Source organism: Hippocampus comes, unplaced genomic scaffold, assembly GCF_001891065.2.
Source record: "Hippocampus comes isolate QL1 unplaced genomic scaffold, H_comes_QL1_v1.1 scaffold113, whole genome shotgun sequence".
Classification (NCBI taxonomy): Eukaryota; Metazoa; Chordata; class Actinopteri; order Syngnathiformes; family Syngnathidae; genus Hippocampus; species Hippocampus comes.
In genome coordinates this window covers 791618-813658 of record NW_017806160.1, presented here as the reverse complement: position 1 = coordinate 813658, position 22041 = coordinate 791618, and the positions used below count along the sequence as shown (strand labels likewise).

General features: G+C 42.8%; 3 protein-coding genes across 5 annotated transcripts in view; all 3 read left to right on the top strand.

Moving 5' to 3' along the window:
• The first annotated feature begins 1017 nt into the window (after nucleotides 1–1017).
• mfsd5 (major facilitator superfamily domain containing 5) lies at nucleotides 1018–3571 on the top strand. Of its 2 annotated transcripts, XM_019895642.1 has the most exons (3): nucleotides 1018–1176; nucleotides 1420–1686; nucleotides 1795–3571. In XM_019895642.1, the coding sequence occupies exons 2-3, from the start codon at nucleotides 1500–1502 to the stop codon at nucleotides 2934–2936; spliced, it is 1329 nt and encodes a 442-aa protein (XP_019751201.1). In that variant the 5' UTR covers nucleotides 1018–1176; nucleotides 1420–1499; the 3' UTR covers nucleotides 2937–3571. The 2 variants fall into 2 exon arrangements, with proteins under 2 accessions (XP_019751201.1, XP_019751200.1); XM_019895641.1 differs by having other exon boundaries at nucleotides 1019–1176; nucleotides 1420–3571.
• A 417-nt stretch (nucleotides 3572–3988) lies between these two features.
• On the top strand, nucleotides 3989–9702 carry LOC109531373 (protein lifeguard 2-like). Its single transcript, XM_019895647.1, has 12 exons — nucleotides 3989–4265; nucleotides 5134–5221; nucleotides 5841–5929; nucleotides 6024–6088; nucleotides 6156–6209; nucleotides 6302–6352; nucleotides 6438–6477; nucleotides 6954–6991; nucleotides 7148–7235; nucleotides 7311–7406; nucleotides 7962–8015; nucleotides 8122–9702. Exons 1-12 carry the CDS (start codon nucleotides 4251–4253, stop codon nucleotides 8269–8271), a joined length of 828 nt encoding a protein of 275 aa, XP_019751206.1. The 5' UTR covers nucleotides 3989–4250; the 3' UTR covers nucleotides 8272–9702.
• Nucleotides 9703–11310: 1608 nt separating this feature from the next.
• Nucleotides 11311–22041, top strand: part of senp1 (SUMO specific peptidase 1) — a 15662-nt gene continuing 4931 nt past the window's right edge. The window contains exons 1-18 of one of the 2 annotated variants that reach the window (XM_019895639.1): nucleotides 11313–11928; nucleotides 12034–12092; nucleotides 12181–12359; nucleotides 13714–13789; nucleotides 13942–14095; nucleotides 14195–14339; nucleotides 14410–14525; nucleotides 14777–15042; nucleotides 15147–15210; nucleotides 15426–15464; nucleotides 15549–15633; nucleotides 15707–15847; nucleotides 15994–16125; nucleotides 18072–18275; nucleotides 18371–18450; nucleotides 18555–18639; nucleotides 20539–20634; nucleotides 20706–22041. In XM_019895639.1, coding sequence (XP_019751198.1) covers nucleotides 11789–11928; nucleotides 12034–12092; nucleotides 12181–12359; nucleotides 13714–13789; nucleotides 13942–14095; nucleotides 14195–14339; nucleotides 14410–14525; nucleotides 14777–15042; nucleotides 15147–15210; nucleotides 15426–15464; nucleotides 15549–15633; nucleotides 15707–15847; nucleotides 15994–16125; nucleotides 18072–18275; nucleotides 18371–18450; nucleotides 18555–18639; nucleotides 20539–20634; nucleotides 20706–20768 — 2124 coding nt within the window. In that variant the 5' untranslated portion in view covers nucleotides 11313–11788 and the 3' untranslated portion in view covers nucleotides 20769–22041. Of the gene's footprint in view, nucleotides 11929–12033; nucleotides 12093–12180; nucleotides 12360–13713; nucleotides 13790–13941; nucleotides 14096–14194; nucleotides 14340–14409; nucleotides 14526–14776; nucleotides 15043–15146; nucleotides 15211–15425; nucleotides 15465–15548; nucleotides 15634–15706; nucleotides 15848–15993; nucleotides 16126–18071; nucleotides 18276–18370; nucleotides 18451–18554; nucleotides 18640–20538; nucleotides 20635–20705 lie in introns of both variants that reach the window. The other variant, XM_019895640.1, reaches the window with a different exon arrangement.

Sequence of the window (22041 nt, the reverse complement as noted above, 5' to 3'; positions counted from 1 at the left end):
TGCACAGGAGAACACGCAGTAGGGATTCGAGACTGACCTTGAACACACTGCCTGCACTGAGATGATGTGACCGACCAGCATAATCCCTAGAATCACCAGCACTAACTCCACCTGCACCTAGCACCTGCCCCAATGTTTGTCATACAAACTCGAGATATTTTAGCGTGATTGGTTGTCTAACTGATTGCTTGATTCATCGTGACTGATTGAGCACTTGTTGTACATTTTGTAAACTCTTTAATAAAAACGATATAAACCTCAGATTGTGTATGAACTTTTGTGTGTCATTTGTTTCAACATCAATCCATTTTCTCTATCCTCAATGACCTGCAGCCGATCCTATCTGACGTTGGTATACCCTATACTGGTCGCCAGCCAATCACTGGGCACATATAGGCAAACAACCATTTGGCTGTTGTTCAGTCTTCAACAGGCATGAAGCTACTCGGGGACTTAGGGATGCAACAGCCCCCCTAAGGCCCCTCCAGCATTGCAGTTTACATTTTAAAATACATGTTATTCATTAATAAAGTTTAAAAACTTCAATAAGTTAATAAGCAACCATTCTGCTCAAACTCAATCCCAGTTTCTGTGTTTATGCTGCACATGTACCCCACATTGTATTTGATAGGAGAGGAGCGGTGGGATTCTTTTCTTTACTTTAAAAATCGGACATAACCTCAGGAGAGACCCTGACGCCGTGCCTGGTCTTCAGTAAACCTAACATTGATGTTTTCCTAATAGAGCCTGGATTTAAACCCTCAGCCACAGAACTGTGAGGTCGATGTTTTAATTTATAAACATTACATGAAATAATAAGACAAATATTCTCACGAGAAGCCATTACTTAAAATCTTGACTTTCAAAATATTCATTGATTTATTTGCATGTGGGAGTCCCAACATACAACCGTTTGTCTGCATCACGCCAAGAACATGCAAATGTCACTTTTGACAGCGGATCATAATTTTGTTTAAAAGTTCACTTCCTGTCCTTCCGCGTCGAAAAAAAAGTTTGACACCCTCGCCTCCTGGTGGCGAAATCCGGGACCCGGAAGTGAATGCTCTCTTGCCCAAAGGAAAAACAGCACGCGTTTTTGGACACAACCGCCAATTTATTAGGCTGAAGCATGAGATGTTCTTTCGTGCCACAATAATGGAACCGTCTTACAGCTCGGTAAGACACATTACGACCTTAATTAGGGAGAAAAAAAACTCGAGTGTGTTAGCAAGTTAGCTCGGATGCTAGCGTCAGCCAAACTGCAAACACAAATAACAAAAAAAAAAAAACGCGACACAATCGAATTTGGGACGCCTGTTATCATATTCGTAATTCATTGACTGTTAGAATGGAAAGATTATGTGTGAACTCTACCATAAATATTAACGTAGGCATTTGTCTGCCGTTTCTCCTGGACAGGTGCTGAGAAGCAAAAGAGTGATAAACGTCCCACAATAGCAGGTTTGAGGTCAGCTGCTTGCGGTGTGTCATAGCACAGCATGTTGGTGACGGCGTACCTCGCCATCATCGTCCTGCTTGCCCTATGTGTCGGCCTCGAGCTTACAGCACGCCGTCTCAGCCCATTTGAGCCTACCAAGACAACCGCAGCCAACCCAGCTTTTCGCCGCTTCCAGAACGTCTTCCTCCGGGCCTACCTCCTGGCCCTGTGGGCGGACTGGCTCCAGGGTCCTTATCTCTACAAGCTCTACCTCCACTACAGCTTTCTAGAGTCTCAAATAGCCATCATTTATGTGTGTGGCTTGGCCTCGTGTGTGCTGTTTGCTCCCTTTTCAGGCTGGCTTCCCCAAGCACTGGGCCGGAGACACACATGTCTACTTTTCTGCTTGTCGTACTCTGCCTGCTGTCTCACCAAGCTGTCCCGAGACTATTTTGTTCTGATTATCGGCCGCATCCTGGGTGGTCTGTCCACATCCTTGCTCTCCACCACGTTTGAAGCCTGGTACGTGCACCGGCATGTTGATGTCCACGATTTTCCCAAAGAGTGGGTCCCTAGCACCTTCACCAAAGCTGCCACATGGAACCATGGGCTTGCAGTGGGGGCTGGCCTGGTGGCTAACTTATTGGCCGAGTGGCTCCACCTGGGCCCCGTGGCTCCTTTTCTTCTAGCTGTCCCCTGTTTGGTGTGCTGTGCTTGGGTGGTGTTGACCGACTGGGGCAAGGAAGAAGCAGAGGAACGACCTGAAGGTGACAAACAGACACCTCCCGTCGCAAGGTTGATTCTCTCCTCCACAAAGGCCAGGTTTTCACGCAGTTGCCACGATGGACTCCGGTGCTTGCTGTCAGACAGGAGGGTCATGCTCTTGGGTGGCGTGCAGGCTCTCTTTGAAAGTGTCCTTTACATATTTGTTTTCCTGTGGACCCCAGTACTGGACCCTCACGGGCCTCCTTTAGGCATTGTCTTTTCCTGTCTAATGGCTGCCTCAATGGTTGGGTCCTTAATGTACCGCCTCGCCACCTCCACCCGCTACCGCCTACAGCCAGGCCACGTGCTCTGCTTGGCTGTTCTGATGGCGTTTTTCTCATTCTTCATGCTGACTTTTTCCACGGCACCGGGCCAGCCGAGGCCTCACGAATCCCTGTTGGCCTTCTTGCTGCTGGAGCTGGCCTGTGGCCTCTACTTCCCGGCGGTCGGCTTCCTCCAGGGCAGAGTGATCCCAGAAGAGAAGCGAGCCGGAGTGCTGGCTTGGTTTCGCCTACCTCTGCATCTCCTGGCCTGTATTGGGCTGTTGGCGCTCCACGGTGAGGTGTCAGGCACAGGCGGTGGGGAAGGGGGCGGTGGTACAAGACACATGTTTGGAGGCTGCGCGCTCATGATGCTGGCAGCCTTGATGGCTGTCGTCAGTTTGTTCACACTGGGCAGAAATGACTCGGACCTCAGACTGGAGGGAGCCAGAGGAGAAGGCGAAATGTACTGAAGGACATCACAAGTCTTATTGCTGTCAGTTTCACCTCTGTCGTGTCATTTCTTTGCAGCTGAGATTCGAAACCAATAAAGGGTCAGAAAATGCACGTTTATGTAAGAGGTTAATCAGGTACTGATGTGGTCTTTATTTTTTTTTTTTTAATCTGAATAACCGTGTTAATGCATCTTTTCCATATCTGACAGTGAATTGCTCATGAAAGATCTGAATAAGGGTGTTTAATCAATTTACATGGTACAGAGTGTGTGCTGACAATCTGATTATTCAATCCCATAAGTGGACATCACAATAGTTTAAGCCTTTCTTTGAAGCATTCACAAAAACAGTGGCACACCTGGCTTTATCTTCTTGACAGTTTGTCATTATTTTTTTTTTAACAGACTGGTGATAAACTCCCCTATGAAATGTGTAAATCTTATTTCATGAGAGTGGAATGAAATAAATAATCTACATGGCTCTACAATTAAAACCAGGAATTTTTTTGATGTGTGATCAAAAGTACAGTGGTGTTATCACTGACTCACGTAATGTTTACAGGATTGATTTGATGTGGGCCAAGTTTGGGATAAATACTTGTCCACATTATAAATCTTGATTTTTCATAATAAAGTGCACGTGCGGTACACTGAAAGTGACTGTTCTTCAAATCAGTTACCTTTCAGAATCGATGGTTGCATACTGAACCAGAAAATACGCCTAACGTTGTCTGTAATAGTGAGGTTACACCAGTGCAAGTCTCGTAAATTGATTTTTTTGAAAATTCACCAACAGGTGAGTGTAACACAAAATGTTACGTAAAAAGCTTCCCTTTCATAGGCTGGGTTCTCTCCTGTTGAGCACTAAGCAGAAAATACCAAAAACAAAACGGGGAGGCCATTTGTCTCGTCATTGAGTGACAGTCCTATTGACAATTTCAACCATGTTTCATTTTTGCGTAATTGCGTGGTTTTACCAGAATAAAAATTATGCTGTTCGTTCAGAATAGTGACGACACATGCAATTAATTTGAGAGGCACAGCTTTCCATTGCACATACCGTATATCTTCCATGCTGACGGCCCATTTGTCTCATGCGGGGCAGGGATTGGGTCCCACTCCCAGCCTGGTGTGTCCTGCAACTTCACCTGGATGCTGCTCGAACATCCATGCGTGGGCGAGGGAGGGGCAGAGCCGCACACCCCCGCCACTGCTGTGATTTCGGATTACGACGCAATTTCTGAATAGGCGCCATCGTCCCCTTGTCCAACCCGCACTTAATTCGGTCCGAGCGGCGTGGAAGTGGATCAACCGGGGCAGTCCGGCCAGAATCATGACGCAGGGCAAGGTAGGCGATCCATCGTTGGCCCGAGTTTGTTCTAAAATTACGAAACAGACTCCTGAACGCGCACGTCTATTCATCTTCATCACCCAACTTCACATCCGAAAATGTAATTCGGGCCTTGTTGATTTAACGGTGGCATTTGATTCTTGTTTGTTCGTTCAATGTATCAGAACAAGTCATTCATAATTTGCTGCGTCTTTATTAACTTGTAGTTGTACTGTATGTGAATCTGTACAATGACGAAAGACAATTAGCCACATTAGGTCCAAAAGCTCTAGATACATATTCTTAATTTTCATTCAAACAGTGTGCTGCATCTATTCTATACAGTGTCACAAATGCAATGCATCTTACATAGACTTGCTTCTAGCGCTTGGTTTACCCTTTTACAGGGATGGTTATAGCCTCGTCAGAAATCTGTGTAGCCTCACTCATGCCCAACATCACTTAAGCGGCTGAGATGTTGATGAGTGGGGAGCATATCTGCCTCACATTCTCAGTTCTGAGGTGCGGGGTTCCAGTCTGGTCTTCCTGCATGGGTTTTCTTGCTTTTCCTCCTCCATCCCCAAAACATGCTTCTTAGGTTAATTCAAGATTCTAAACTTGTCCTTAGGCGTGAATGTTAGTGGGAATTGTCGGTTGCCTCTGTGTGCTCTGCGACAGGCGAGCAAACAGCCCGGCATGTAGCCCACCTCTCACCTGTGACCCTAATGAGGACAGGAGCTCATCAAACCCATCATGTGATGCATGTTGTTTTGGAAAGCATATCGAAGATATTTTAAGTCTTCCTGATAAGCTGAGAAAAGACTTCCTTTTACTTTTGTGACTGATTTCATTTCAAGTCTGTCAACGATCTAAATTTTGCTTTCAGGCTTTGCACGCTAACAAGACCCTCAGTGACTCATCCAATGGGCAGTCAGTGTCACCCGTTCCTCCCAGCTATGAGGAAGCCACTGCAGGTTGGTTAGAATTAGCAATACCTCAATTTACCAAGATCAATTGATACACTGTAACGAAATAGTATTGAAATAATAATTGTAAAATACTATTAAATGTTCATCAGTAGCATGTAATTTAACAGTTAAATCAGCCAGTTAACAAGAACAGTAGATAACTTAATTTAAAAGCAAAAAACTATGGATTGCTGCAAATTTCGGATGTATCATACTGTATTTGGAAAAAAAAAAAGTAAAATATTCGTCCCCACATGAAATTCAACAGTTAATGGTGGGTTAAGAATAACAAACTGTAATTCAACAATATAAAATCGTATTTTCTGTCACCACAAATGCTATCTCCACCGCTTGATAGAAAATATATGCTGCTGCAGCTTCACCTTGCATCAAAATTAACCAGTGAGATTGCGGGCATGCTATACTGGCGAAGATAAGACTCGACACAAAGATGTGAACGCCAGTTATTTATCAAACTTGACAATGTTGCTCAGCACGTTTACATAATATTGCCTTTGAACACTTTGAGTTTGTGCCCTACAGAACATGGGTGGCCAACATATAGTACGATGCTACAAAAGGAGTGATTTAATCTAAATTGTCGATTTCATGTAATCGATGCCAGGCACCAGTGAGTCTTGCTACAATGATGGGGAGATGTTATCAGAGTACACCTGGGATGATCGGAACATCCGGAGGGTCTTCATACGTAAGGTATGATGATCTTATTGTTTTGGGTTACTGTATTTAAACTTGTGATAGATGACTCCTTTGAAAAGCAGAATCGCCTGTGTTCATTTGCTTGTAGGTGTACACCATCCTGTTCATCCAAGTCTTGGTAACTCTGGCGATCGTGTCTCTTTTCACTTTCTGGTGAGAAGCCCTTTTCTCTTAAACCATATTCCAAAATACAAAATTTTCACCGAAATCACTTTTTTAGTGATCCCGTGAAGAATTACATTCAAACAAACCCCGGGTGGTACTGGGCCTCTTAGTGAGTACACAATATACAGCCGATCTAGTTACATTGACAGCCTCATGTCACAGCTATCTAATAATAATAATCATGTTATTTATGTGTTACAGTGGGGTGTTCTTTGTTACATATTTGACTCTGTCTTGCTGCCGTGCACTGAGGTAAAGTGTCACATCAACGACACACATCTCAAACAAATAACATATTCATCATGACATCAGAAATCCCATTTGATCACTCCTGTAGGAGACGGTTCCCATGGAATCTGATCCTGCTTGCCATCTTTGTAAGTACAAAGCTGACGGTCTGATTCCAAATAAATTGCACTTGAAAAATATTCGAAATGTGTTTGTTTTTCACAGCTTTTATTCTACAAGTAAATTGCTTGTCACCTCAATACAAGAGACAGTTTACATGTTTGCCATTTAATAGATATACAAAATACAGAACGTCAGTGCACACTCTACACACTTGGGTCACTCCCCATCTGTCCCGAGGTGTGATTGTGAGTGTGAATGGTTGTTTGTCTGTGTGTTCCCCGACGATTGGCTGGCAACCAGTTCAGGGTGTAGCCCGCCTACTTCCCGAAGACAGCAAGGATAAGCTCCAGCACACCCCGAGTCTCATGAAGATAAAGTGGTTCGGAGAATGGGTGGATATTTGTAATGGCAGACTTTTTTTAAGTTAACTCTTGTGTTAGATCTCTTTAAATTGTGCAGGTGTACGTAATAAAGTATTCTGTTTTCTTCTGTTTTGTTACAGACCCTCTCGCTGTCCTACATGACAGGGATGCTGTCCAGGTACAATGTAGTCCTTTGTCTGATTTGCACTTTTGTTGCATGGTGAAGTGTGACAAGCATGTATTACTAAGCACTTTGCTAACCTGCTATAGACACAACAGTATACTGTACAGACTATTGTGCAAGCTGATCACATTTTGTTGCGTGTTCAAAAAGCTTCTACAACACCAAGTCGGTGATAATGTGTCTGGGCATCACCACTGCGGTCTGTCTCCTTGTCATATTCCTGAGTTTCCAAACAAAGGTGACATTTTTACTTGATCCCTCCCCCTTTGCTTTGCATTTAAGTGTCGGATGAAACCATGTGTTCTCCATCCAGATTGACGTGACATCATACCAAGGTGTGCTCCTTATCTTCTGTATGGTCATGTTCATCTCTGGACTGGTGCTTGCTGTTGTCCTTCCCTTTCAATATGTAAGTGTTGTTAAGAGTCACATCCTTTTTATGGCGAGTACTACATTACAAAACAGTGACTCTGGCTTTTTGCTATTTATGATTCAGTAATAGTTTATCCGTCACAAGCTCAGTAACACAAGTTAAAATGCCTTTTAACATTGTGGTGACCGGAGGACATCTTTGAGCATATCTGTTTATCGGATGTAAAAAAAGGTAGCTGCTGGCTTTTTAAAATCTGCACCTCCATTTACGCAGTCAGCAATAGTGAAACAACTTGGCCCACCACTATTTTAAGGATGCATTAAATATAAAGAATTGTCAAACAAATGGGGGGAAGCTGTATAGCCGCTTGATTGATGCAGAAATATTTACAAAATTCACTAAGATTCAGTGAGTAAAAAGCATAAAATTAAAGTTTGTGGAAGAGAAAAAAATTAATTTTGATACATGTCGAGATGGTGTTGGGTATAAAACTTTTCTTTGCAATCCACATTTTGATATTGCCTTCATCATAAGCGCTCTGATCTTGATTAAACTATAGCCATATTTATCTGGATAACGTTTGTGATTTAGGTGCCCTGGTTGGATACCACTTATGCTGTTTTGGGAGCTATATTGTTCACCATGGTAAGTGATGAGTGTCCGATCCAGCAGGAGATCACGTGGTGTGTTGAGCACGTGATCCCAGCCTGAGCGTGACGTTTACGTGCATGTATTGTATTTGCCTTTGCAGTTTTTGGCATTTGACACCCAACTCCTCATGGGCAACAGGCAGTACAGCATGAGTCCAGAAGAGTACATCTTTGCCACGCTCAGCATCTACCTAGACGTCATCTACATCTTCTCTTTCTTCCTCCAAATATTTGGAACAAGACGGGAGTAAAACAACAAACTCCAGGGAACCACAAGGATTAATTTTAGTAAATATTGGTCACTAAGTAATCAGAGTCATCGCATTTTGTAGCTGTGGTGACAAAACATTGAGTTGTCGCTCCAACATTTGTTTGCTGGATATTGTGAAACCTGTACTGTGAACCTATGCACACATCTGTCAAGCATGCTGTTTGTATGTTGTGGAGTGCTAAATCAAATAGCAAACAACCAATTTTTCAGTGATCAAACCCTCTGGATGCATGTCTTTAGAATTGAGTCTTCATACTGGATTAAAACACAGTATTGAATCAATTAATGATGTGCAGTTCATCATGCATGACTCTAAAAATGTATACGCCGATGCGCAAGGTATATTGTCATTCAATTGTCAGACCGGAGTTATTCAAACGATTTAATTTTAATTTTGAGCGGTCAATTATGTTTTGTTCATAAGAAACACCTTCACTGTGAATGTGGATGCAAGAGGTGGCTTATTGCCATGTCTAATGTTCAAATGTAATCAAGCAATTTGTGTACCGGTACTCAATTTTCAACATTTTTGCATTCTGATTTGTTTGGGTGGCACATTATTCCAGAGGCTAGCACATCTGCCTCACAATTCTAGATTATCTTTTGGTTTGACTGAGAGAATGACTTATTGTTTGTCTGTACAGTAGTTGACCTGTAATTGGCTGGCGACCAGTACAGGGTGTACCCTTCCTCTCGCCTAAAATCAGAGGAGATTGACTCAGCGCACCTGTGACCTTAATGAGGATAAGAAGAGCAAGCACTATAGAAAATGGATGGATGGATGGATGGATTGGTTGTTTGATAAATCAGATCACACGGTTCTTACACTAGTGCCATTGACAAATGCCTGAGCTTGAGGAAGGCTGATGCGATAGAATTTTAACTTTAGTTTTCTATGACAGAACTATATATATTTCAGAAAACAGGAGTGTAAAGTATGAAGTTTATTTTTGAAAGTCAAGTGAAGTGGCCTTGGAATTAACTATGTTGAATGCAGTATAAAGTGTGAGCACTGCATTTCATTGTAGTGTTACAGTTTTTCATTATTAAAGGTTTAATATGCACAAATGTATCTTCGATTTGTTCTCCCGTCCATCTATGGACACTGAAGTGTCTGTTTTTGTGTATTTCCGTTCATTCGCACGAAATTTACACAACGGGTTGCCTCTTGTTGGATTTTCCTATTTAAATGTAGTTTTACAGCTAAATATGTGGACAATTTGATCAGATCAATGAAAAGAAGACAGAAGTGATAGTGTTTGGCCCCAGTGGCCCTTGTACATGCCATCCTGTAGACTTGGGCCCCGTGGCTCCCCATCTTAAGTCAATAGTCTTAAACTTGGGTCTTAAACTGGACAGTGATTTTAAATTGGACCGGCAAATTGGTGCCATTGTTAAATCCAGCTTCTTTCATCTTAGGCAGCTGGCTAAAGTAAACTTCTCCTTTCTCATGAGCATGTTGAAACAATAATTCATGCCTTCGTCACATCCCGGCTGGATTACTGTAATCCACTTTACTTTGGAGTCAGACGATCCTCCATTAAGCGTCTCCTGTTGGTCCAGAATGCTGCTGCTCGCCTCTTGACTGGTACTCGTAGGAGGGAGCACATAACTCCAACTCTGGCATCCCTTCACTGGCTCCCGAACATTTTAGAGTTCTTTTTAAGATCCTGTTATTTGTTTTCAAATCTTGAAATGGCCTCGCTCCACCACTGGCTCCATCAATCTCTGAGCTCCTCCCCCTCTGACCTTCTTCAAATTTCCATTCCCTCTCGTTCCCTCAGGTCCTCATCCTCCCTCCACCTCTGTGTACCCTCTGCCCGTCTCAGCATGATGGGGTGCAGAGCTTTCAGCCGCTCTGCCCCCAAACTCTGGAACTCACTCTCACCCAACATCCAATATATTGATTCTCTTCCCACATTCAAATCCCATCTCAAAACCCACCTATTTAAAATCGCATACTCCGTTTAAATTAATCTCTTCTTTTATTATTTATAATTTGATTTGTGGTTTTATTGTTCTTGTTTTGATTGTAAGGTGTCCTTGAGGGTTTTGAAATGTGCTTATAAATAAAATATATTCTGATTATTACAGCACTTTGTATACAGAGGTGGTTGTTTTAAAGTGCAAATACAGTTGAGTTGAGGGGTCTGTTAATTTAGTGGCAAGTAATCCATCCATCCATCCATTTTCCGATCCACTTTATCCTCCTTCACAAGGGTTGCAGGAGCTGGAGCCCATCCCAGCTGTCTTCAGGCAGTCGGGGTGGGACACCCTAAACTGTTTGCCAGCCAATCGCAGAGCACAATTTATAGTGTTCAATCAGCTTTGCATGTTTTTTTTGGGGGGGTGGGTTGTGAGGGGAATGTGGGAGGAAACCAGAGTACCCAGAGAAATCCCACGAAGGCACAGGGAGAACATGCAAACTCAACACAAGAAGGTCAGAGCCAGGATTGAACCCATGACCTCTGCACTGTGAGGTTGACGTGCTAACCACTGGACCACCAGGCCGCCTACTGGTAAGTATAATGTATTACAAACCACTGGAACATACAGGTAGAGATTCCCGGCCAATGTGCTGTGCTTCACTGGTGTTCAGTGAGAGAGCATGTGTGCCGCAGCAGATTTTCGTAAGTCATTTTCAAATACTACAAATAATGTATTTTTGTTCTACTGTGCGCCAGTAATGAGAGGCATCCAGTGCGGCATTGCGTATCCGATTTCTGTGTGAGTTTTTTTCCGTTTTATTTTTTTAAATAACGTATGTTTTTACTACGAAAAACGTTTTGTAAACACAACTACTTGGATTCCATGTTGTTTTATTTTCGTAAAAGCAAAAAAAAAACCGCAGTTAGTTAGTTAGTTAGTTAGTTAGTTAGTTAGTTAGTTAGTTTGTTTGTTTTTTTTTTTCACGTCCCTGACAAAAAAATGTCGCGGTCAACGCCGGTAACTGTGGCGTCATAATCAAACGCTCACCTCCCGGCCCTCAAGCAACCAGTAAGATGCCGGCATAGTAGCTTGCATGTCTCTCAGCCGGCCAATCAAATCCATCAATAGTGAAGCACACTGTTCGGCCATGTTGTGGTTTTGAATGAGGAAGAAGCGGGAGATAGTCGTCTTCAAGGAGTTTTTTCACCAACTAACGTATCGTTGAGGATATTAAACGGCGTAGTATGAGACACAACACTATAACGGGCATTCCGAATGCAGTGGTTGCCATCTCTCGCCTTCCTGTCGTCATTTAGACATAGTTTTGGAAATTAGCCGCGTTGCTAACAACGTTTTTGCTAGCAAGCGCGTTAGCATTGCTATCAGGTAGGCTAGCAAACTCTCCGTTATTTAACTACCGGTTAGTGGAAACTCTTGGAATTCGCCCTGTTCCACGCTCGAATGACTCGCGCGAGTTTTATTTGTGTTGGCTCCAAAGACCGCTAGACGCCGTTCATTTGAAGCCATTTACTAGTAAACCAGCGGCGTAATTGAGCAACCTTCAAACCATGCTGAATAAATTGTACGAATGGGTAGAGTCAAGCGTTGCCAATATTCGCAATGGCCTTCCAGCTGTGGAACCGTCTCCTTCAGACCGGCCACCCGGTGATGATGACATTAGGTTGAGACGGAAAAGACGAATTGAAAGGTAAGTGCTTAAACAGGTTTTCATAGCAAAACTTTATGCCACGTTAACATAACTTAGTCCATCGCTCATTTTCTATTCTAACTACCTGCATCACTCTCTTTTAAGCTTGAAGGAGGGGCATGAAGGAGACCCAAATGAACTTCCAGTGAAGAAATCTCGAATGGGTAAATTAAAGATCACCACATTAGCCATTATCAGAATTAATTTGTGTTTTCTTTCCTCAACACCTCTCACAATTTTGTTTTTCTTCAGGAGACCTTTTTGACACGGTCAAGATCGCAGCTGAAGGACTAAAGAATCGGAGCTCGAGTGTGGCGACATGGATGAAGAACAGTGTTAGTCCTACCTTGAGAAACATCCTGCCTGCTTCCTCTCCCCAATCTCTTGAGCTTCACACACTGCCATCAGCAGCAAGATGGACAACAGTTCCAGTAAGTCAAGATTTTAAGGTGCATACATGTAAAGAAATTGTGTTAACTTGTTTAAGATGACTAAAGTAGTAGTTCAATGTCAATTCCCTCGGACATGGATCTCTGCCACTCACAGCATGGCTGTAATCAGGGTGACACTTGTTTACGATTTAAGCACAGACAGTACGACCAAATTTGGAACATTGCCACTCACTGTATTGAGTAGCGCTTGAGCAACATGGCATTTTTGCGACCGGCAAATAAACTCGTATGGGCCGTGTTTCCGAGGAGTTATTTAGATCAAGGTGTCAAAAGACATTTTCAATTATTGTCACTTGCCCTCAAATTTTTCCCAAAATTTCTTATTGTGCCGTATGTTCCTTCAGTAATGGACTATATTCACACACCACTTCTGCATTCAGGGTACGGAGGTGTGCTAACCTCTGTTCGCTCGTTGGAGCACATAGCGATTTTGTCAAACTCTTTAAAATATACCCCCAATCTGCTGAAATGATGTCAAGTTACCATAAATGATGTATTACCTTATTTATTGTTCCAGATATCCAAGTGTCAGCGAAGCGATCAAGGCATGATATCTCTATTCATGAGCCATTTGCTTGATCACAGTCCATGCACGCCTGTGTGAACAAACTTACACGGCTTATTTTGACACGTTCAGTCCAACATGGTTTAAAGGGCACAAAACTAAATTACTAGGCATCCATCCTTCAGTCTGGTGGCTGGCATGTCAAACTTTAAATATTCAATGAGATTTTAAATGTCCCAACGGCTTAAATGATAAACAACAAATATTTTAGTGCCCTAAGACTTTAAGTCCTGTATATAAAAAGAAAGAAGCTTTTTGAAGTGCTCAGAAAATGTTTTTCAGAAATTTCCACAAAAAAATTCACCACTTGTCATGTTGCCATTAATAGATCATGTTTACGTACACGTTTTGACAAAAGAACCTTTTTTCCCCAAGAGGAAATACTTATTTTTACATCGTCCACCCATGCATTTTCCTCCACTTATCGGGGGTCAGGTTGCGGGGGCGACAGCTTTCGCAGGGTAGCCCAGGCTTGCCTTTTCCCAGCCACTTGGTCTCGCTCTTCCGGGTAAATCCCGAGGAGTTCCCAGGCCAGCCGGGAGACAGTCTCTCCAGCGTGTCCTGGGTTGTCGTCCACCGGGGCCTCCTCCCAGTGTGACCTTCCCGGAACACAAGATGTCTGAGCCACCTCATCTGGCTCTTCTCTGAGCCCCGACCGGATGACCGAGCTTCTCGCCTTGTTTTCACATGATCTTTACAGGAAAAATATTGATTTGAATTATTTCTGTGGAAGTTAATGCAAATGTATGCCTGTCTTATTTTCTTAAGAACTCAGAAGTAAACTTGCTGGATCAGACGTTTGCTGTTCCCGCTACCAGTTTGGAGTGGAAAATGCCCAAATCTGGTGAGTTTATTTCTGATAGTTTTGTATTTGGTTGCAGTTTTCAAGATCCAGTTAGAAAGAAAATTACTGGTCATGTTACACAGTACTGTATGTATCAACTGTACTAAACCCTAAAATGGTTGTGTAATGATGCGCCTCTTTGGGAATGTAAGTATGCAGGCGACATGTGCACATGAGTCCTGCTCATCAGGAAGTTCCAAAAATAAATGGGCACCCATGCAGCTTGCCACCCAACATCATGCCGAAATTGCCTCCCTCTGCACGGCTCAGCAGGCCCATAAACCTCAGAAAATATGGCACACCAAGGTACTGGAAACATTTGCCTTAGCTGATAGTATGCATTGTCTCTCACCGTGTTGTTGGCTTGGTCATGTGGGATGATATGAATGTCTTCTTTTTTTTGAGTGTGCTAAGTGGAGGGTCCACAACAAGCAGCTCCTGCACCAGCATGTATGACAAGACGTTTCCAATCAAAGTACCGCAGAGGCCGTCACGCAGAACTTCAGCGTGCCACATACCTCAGGCCAGAACCCGTTGCACAGCACAGGAGGTGAGCCATTACGTCATCATTTGTTGGCGGTTGTGTTTTTCGAGCTGTTGGCTCATCACGTTTTGTCCAGTCTGTTCATTTAGAGGAGAAGGAGGCATACAGGCAGCTTCTGACCATCGTCTCAGGCGGCCAGTCGTGTCTTGTCAACGGCCACTCCCCCTCCATCGCGAGGTCACAGAGAGATTTGTAAGTATGCATGCTCCCATGCTTTATATCACCCAACCTTTCAAACCCAGAACTGGAGTGTGATCTTGTTTGAAATGAACTGAAAAGACACACTTTTGCATACCTTTGTGGTCATCAAGAGATCGAGTGCTTGCATTTAAAATAATTGCTTGACATGGATGTGTTGCTTACAATTTGTCTGTATGGCTCACTAGTTCTGGAGTTGGTCAATGTTTTGAGTCAAAATGTCCTCCTCTTTGCATTCTCATCAGCACCAGCTTCCTGAGCCCCAGCCGCAGACTGCTTCACTTGTCTTCATTCGCTGGTTCAGTGGCAGGGGATATTCCCGAGGGAGCCGGCAGCCCTCTCAGCACCAGGGACACGTCGAGCCGGAGCTCCAGCAACCTTCCCAGCCCAGTGGCCGCCTCTTGCAAGCCAGGGAACTACCAGACGTGGTCTGTTGATGCGGACTTCAGCTGCAGTCAACCCTCCCCGTCCGCTGTGCTGGACACTTGCTCTCAGGATACTCAGTCATCAGGTCAATTAAACAATCAATTCACTTGTTTCTACCTTCAGTTTAATTGTTTCATTGAGTTCGCGTGTAATTATTCTTAATTTGTTGGTCTCTCTCTTGTCTTGCAGCACATGATGGCGACTCTGTTATTATTGTAAATGAGCAAAAGAGTAAAAAGCAAGATGCCACAAGGTTAGGATTTCTTTTCTCAAATGAAGCTATACAAGCAAGATGTCTACATATCATTGCTAAAGCTATTGATTTTTTCCTCCACTTGTATTTTTATTTTTTTATAGTGAATGTATTAAGTGAAAAAAAACCCAAATGAATTTGTCTAACTTTAGCCTTAACATCCAGTTTCATGTATTTTACTGGCAATTACAACATTGTCTTTTTTATCTTCCCAGCATGCCATGTTTCCAAGCTGAGTTATGGATCAAAGAATTGTAAGTCAAGAAGTTAACGTTTTATTTGTGGTTATGTTTAATTTACATGCTTGAAAAATTGTGTATTGGATTCTCTGACTTTAGAACAAGCATTTATGACTCTCGGGCAAGAGAAAGGCGAAGACAGATTGAGGAGCAGGAGGCCTTGGCTGCCCAGCTGCTGCGCCAGGTGACTGCTGTTCTCTCAGGTTGTTCGTCGGTCATTTTGTATGTGACTTACCTGTGTTGCCGTTGGTTTTTAGCGGCTGTCTGAAGGAGGCCAACGCAGCACGAATGTGGAGGTTCATGTTCGAGTTCCTTTGGAGAAGGAGATTCCTTTGACTCTGGTTATAGAAGAGTCCTCGTTTTTGGACGACAAGCCAGAATTCCCACAACTCACAGAGGTATGATTACCTGCATGTTGTACTGAGTGTGCGTATACATGTACAAAATCAACACTTTGAAAATAGAAACACTAATCTGCAAAGTCTCAAATGCCTATCACTGTAAACTTGCGGATGCAAATGTTCTGCTTGGTCTATTTTGTCAGGAAATGGAGGCACAAGTAGACAAGGTGTTAAGACGCGGGAGTCCTGATGAAGTGTTCAGTGAGGGTTTCGGTCTCAGTCTGACACGCAAAGATCTGCAGACGCTCAGTGGGCTGAGCTGGCTAAATGATGAGGTGAGCTCTGACTGAACAACCTGCCAAGGCTTTTTTCTGTAGAATTTCTGCATCACGTTTTTTTGCACCGGAGTCCTTTGCCCTTGATTTTGACGATCTGACCGTGCTGACTCGCAATCTGATACCCTGCAATGCATTCAAGGAGAACACTAAACCCAAGATGTCAAAACTTTGTTTTATTTCAAATGTGCAAGTCTTCTTTGTCAGCCGTTGTTTAGTTGCATGTACAACGTATTTACTGTAAAAACAAACCAAAAAAAACAAACATGCTTTGAACATTGCCTCTGCCTTTGTGTACTGGCATATGGTGGCTGCCACTTGACGTCTTTTCACTCTCACGAAAACGGAATCAGGAGAATGTGACGTGTTTGCCACTTCCTTCCCATTTTATTCAATAAGAAAACCAGTTCGTACTTATTCGGGAAGGAAAAGCTGTGTATTCAATTTCAGCACTTGTACAAAAGTTACATGATCATAAAAGTCCTCATCTTCATGTAAATGGGCTGTGACTTGCATCGCGCTTTTCTACCTGGGTACTCAACGCGCTTCACAGTGTTACCTCATTCACCTGGTGATGATGCAGCATCAGGAGCAACTGGCGGTTCAGTATCTTACATAAGGACACTTTTCACATGGTGGCAGTGGCCAGGGATCGAACATGTACTTAACTAGTTGTGAGCCCATCTGAATTTCCTTTTGCGCGTGTCTTTTACATGAAGAGGTTGATGTACAACACTTTGACGCTTGGCTCCCCTCCTTCTGATTTCCGCTGCATCTTTCCATCTCCACCATGGTGTACACAGGATGTAGTATGTAAATCCCTTACTCCCTTCAATTTGTTAGTCGATGCAGGGTTTTTTCTTTTTTTTGTCCATCATGCCACCTCCCTCATGTTAATGAATTTTTATTCATGAGCACATCGGTAATCAGCTTGTACGTCATAGTACAGTAATTCTCACGATATTGTGCGAAGTTGGCGATTTAAAAAAAGCTCACGATGCTGAATAAAAAACTCACAATATTGTTAAAGGGGAAAAAAAGCTCATTGAAAAAAAGTAAAAGCACAATATTGTGTTTTTGTATGTTACAGCAGTGACAAAGAAATAAATAGGATTGGCCAGACATTATATCGTCAAGTACTCTTTTTGGCTCAGTGGCTGAAGTATCATGGTCTGTGCAGTTCACAATGCTGTGTTTGGCTGGTAACACGAATAACACTTAAGTTTCAGGCACTTGCTGATGCAGGCACACATTGTGAATCGAGTCAATTCGTGGGGGAACTCAAAACGTGTTACGTTCCCCTTCATCTGGCTATTGGCGTGAGTTTATGATTGAGTTTATTGTGAGTAGGTGGCCAAAACAAGCCTAATTCAAATTAAACTGCACTAATAAACAAACCAACAAAGGGTGCTGGAACTGCACGAATTGAAAATAACCTGACCTATTTAACAGATATGCTGCCTTTAATGTCATATCATATAATATGACAGATGAAGATGATGATCACCATGTTGTGGCAGTTGTAATATTGCGATAATGCTGTTATTGTTGCATGCCTAGTAATCAGAGTACTGTGTTTTAACTGGTGCTAGCACACACGATGTATTGTAGCTTTGGTTTTCCTTTCAGAAGAAGGAAAGAACACATACAACTTATCTAAGATGGCTTGTTTTTTATTTGGAGGGGGGGGCTGTTTTTTTTTTTTTTTTAACTCGAATGAAGGTGTCCTAACATGTTAACCTTTTAAATTACTAAAGTGTGCAAATAATACTAACATACTACTCCATACATCCAGAACTAAATTGATGTCTTAGCTCAACATTGTCACTTTGAATAAAAACAAGACATGTCATAATATAAAATGACATGTTCCATGTGGACTTGAGCGATTCTTCAATGTTGGATTGGTCCGGTAAATTCAAATTGCTTGTCTTTCCCTTTTTAAGGTGATCAATTTTTACATGAATCTGCTGGTGGAGCGGAGCAAAGGGCCCAAGCTGCCTTCCGTCAACACGTTCAGCACCTTCTTTTATCCCAAACTGCGCAGCAGTGGCTACTCCGCTGTCCGCCGCTGGACCAAAAAGATGGACATCTTTTCCAAAGACATCCTGCTGGTTCCCGTCCACCTGAGTATGCACTGGTGCCTCTCTGTAAGTGTTACTGCCGACTCAAACCACCCTTCACCCGGGGTTCATTGGACACGTTGAGAGCGTTGAAGCTTTTCTGATCATACTCCTTTTCTCAGGTGGTGGATTTCCGCAAAAAGGCTGTCACCTACTTTGACTCCATGGGAGGAAACAATGATGACGCATGCAAACTGTTGTTGTAAGTTTGGCAAGTAAACTTGAAAGGGAGACACTTTTTCCTCGGCGTGCTGACCTTTTTCGAGCTGTCGAGTGAGAAGTCTAATGCAGTGTATTTGTCCCCAGTGATTACCTGCAACAAGAAAGCAAGGACAAAAAGGGCAAAGAACTGGATACCACAGGCTGGACTTTACACAGCAAAAAGCGCAATGTAAGTTCTGCATGTAGTCAGGCTGAGAGTGTTTCCTTTCCAGTGAAAGCAGTCGATATTGCGTCAAAATTATAGCACAATATTTCAAGGAAATTTTCAGTGATGACCTTTGATGATACGGGGGGAAAATGACATGTTTGGGATTGGTGCTTTTGTGCATCGTTTTTATTGCACGCGGTATTTAAGCCACTCTTTTCCAGTTATAGTGAAAATTTAGTGCAACTGGTTGAGTGACACAGCTTGAAATGGAAACAATCACTGGCCAGCCAGTGTTTTCCCTGTGAGGTCTCAATGTAACGTAACTGCTTCCCACTTAAACAGTGAATAAATAAAGAAACCGATATTTGAGAATAATATCACGAAAACCAAAGAAAATACCCGCCTTCAAAAGGCATTGGCCCCGTCATGTTGTCACACCCGCCTCTTTTTGCTCTTGCAGATTCCATTGCAGTCAAAAAAGTCCCTTTAAACCACTCGCAATATTTTCTTTTGTGTAGTCCTTGGGAAATTAGCATGTTTCAAGGCAGGCGTTTTCAAGCTTCTTGGGTTGCTGCCTATGTAGCGAACCGCCAGGCTGATAAAGGGGGCCGAGGTTTGGCTCAACAGCGTTGATCGTAGAGACGAAGGAAAAAGGGAAAAAAACGCCCCAGATGACATGGTTGTCGCCAGTTTGTGACGGCATGCTTTGCACATCTCAGTCAAATGTGTTGTAGAAAAATATTTTCTCCCAAGGATTGTTTATCTTGGCCAAGCAGTACTGCTCCGGTATTATCCTACCACCGTTTGCTTTTTTTGGGTCGTAAGGAATGCATTTAATGAGTGCTTGAGCAATGCTTGATTGAAACATTTGTTCACTCCGAACCACACAGCCTGTTTTCATGTCATCGTGTTTCTTCTAGCCTGCTCATATTTCAGCCGTGTGTTTAAGATGTAGGCCGCCAAAAACATATTTGGTGTGTTGCCTCTTAAGTTTAGCAGTAACTGTTTCCTTATGTAGTTTGAAATGATTGTATTTTGCAGGATATCTGTCCTCTTGAAGCGATCCCCCGTCCACACGACAGTGGTAGCTCTCAATGTGGGCACAAAAATCCTCATTTTAGCACGAGGTTGAAGTTGTAGTGCTGCTTACGCTCTCCACCCTCCGTTGTTATGCAGTAGGGAATGACACAAATGGACGCGATGATGTATGATGTTCGAGAGTACGTCATCACGTCCCAAATTTTTCTTCACACTCAGAGGAGTCCCTTTCTGCAGGTTTCCTAAGTGAATTCAAACACACTTTTATTTTGTCCCCCAGGTGTCTCTGTAGGCCAACTTGTCTCTGTCTCTTCCCAGTCAGAAAGGTCAATGCTCTTGGTGCCAGTAAGGCACCTCTACTGCTTTGTCAGTGGTCAACATGCACTGAGAGGAACGCAAGCACAGTTGCTTCACATCCAGTGTTACCACAATGGCCGCGTTTGTTTTATTTACTCCCCTCTTACCAGTGCAAATCATTGGGAGAGGAAATCAAGTGCCGTGTCATATTAACAGCATTAAACCTTGTAGACATAAGACACTTTATCCATTGCCACGGCCAGACTAGTCCTGCCACATTATGAGCTCATCCGATGTGTTTGTGAACCAATGGCATGCTTTTGCGCTGTTGACAAAATGTTTCTAAAAAATTCAAAATGGCTTATTTTTCATTCATGCTACCTGTTTGAGCTACACTAGTGAAGAATTTATTTTTTATTAATTTACATTAATGTAGATAACAGAACAGTACATCCCCCGCAAGGTCATCAAAATTAGTGGAAAATTTCAAGCAAGTTTGCATAAGCAAGAGTTAATCTTGATTGGTGACGTGCATCTCCGTTACGTACTGTATTAGCATTTGTGTTCATCCTTTGTCCTGAACAGGAAATCCCACAGCAGATGAACGGCAGTGACTGTGGAATGTTCACATGCAAATATGCAGATTACATTACCAAAGACAAGCCCATCACATTCACACAGGTAGGTGGTCAACCAAGTGGGATGGTTGTGCGTAGTCATCATGACAATGAGCTCTGCTGTCCTTTTTGCAGAAGCAGATGCCATATTTCAGGAGGAGGATGGTTTGGGAGATAGTCAACCGGAAGCTGTTATGAAAGTGGTTTTGCAGGGCACATTTAGTCTTCTTGCAACACCAGCTCATCAGAACAGGGACTGACGCTACCACTCTCTCACCTTGGTCAACAGGGTGCTGCTGGAGCACCAAGCACTGTCTCCCAGACCCCTACCCGGGGTTGGAGTTACGTCTAGGCCTCCTTGCATGCGTGCACGCACGTGTGCGCGCGCGCGCACACACACACACACACAAAAATAAAAACAAAAGTGAGTCTTACAACCAGTATGGGAAACCCATGATAGCCATGATCCTGGAACTCATGTTTGAGTTCCATGAAACTCAAACATTACTCGGTCAGGATTACAAAGTGTCACTGCAGGCAGGGATCTTCACACAATGCAATTTTGCATGTCTTATGAGCATTGAATGCATTTGTCGCAAGTAAATTCAATATTGAGTTGTGATGTGGATAAAAGATTCACACCAAATTGACTGTCTTTATGAGAGCTCAGGTGCATAACTCAAATTCTGACTGCCCCACTTATGGGTTTTATTGTGACTGTTTGCTCACGCATGGAGCATCCTTTTAGTCTAACCGCTGCAGGTTTTATCAGCCAAGTTATTGTCGCTCACCACTGTCAGTTACGGTGTTGGGCTTGAAGCAGAGATGTGTCTGGGTGGGAGACAAGTGTGTATTTTATCATAGCAACAAAATGTACTTCTGTACAGGAAAATGAAATATGCCAACAAAACAAAACTCCATGGAGCCTTACTATTGGGCCATGCAGGTTGTACTTGAGTTTCTGTAATATGCACATTTCCATTACAAAACAGAACTATTTTTGTAATTTGATTAAAATGCAACCAGGTTATTGGAATGCTGTTTTGCTTTGCTGTTGACCAGCAGGTGAACCCAAGTTCAGTATCGACTGTGGTCTTAGTCCCCTGAAAAGGAAGGGTGAAAACAAAACGTCATTTCCTCACTGATGAGTCTTTATCATAGATTGTAAATTAAGGTTCAAAGTCTATTTTATGGATGTGAGTCAACATTTTTGGATATATTCAGAATATTTTAAACTTTGTATATATTTTAAACTTCAACATGTTATTTTTTTTGTACTTCCTATTTTTCTGTAGTAAGTCTCTTAATAAATTCTCAAGTCTTCATTGTCAATCGACTCACTCTACAAAAAAATCATATGCATGAAAATCCATTGTCATGTGTCCTGGCAGAGCTGCAGCACATTAAACAAATCCAAATGTGGTGACACCTCTCCACTGCCCCATATCGACTGAACTTAAAAAAAAAAAAA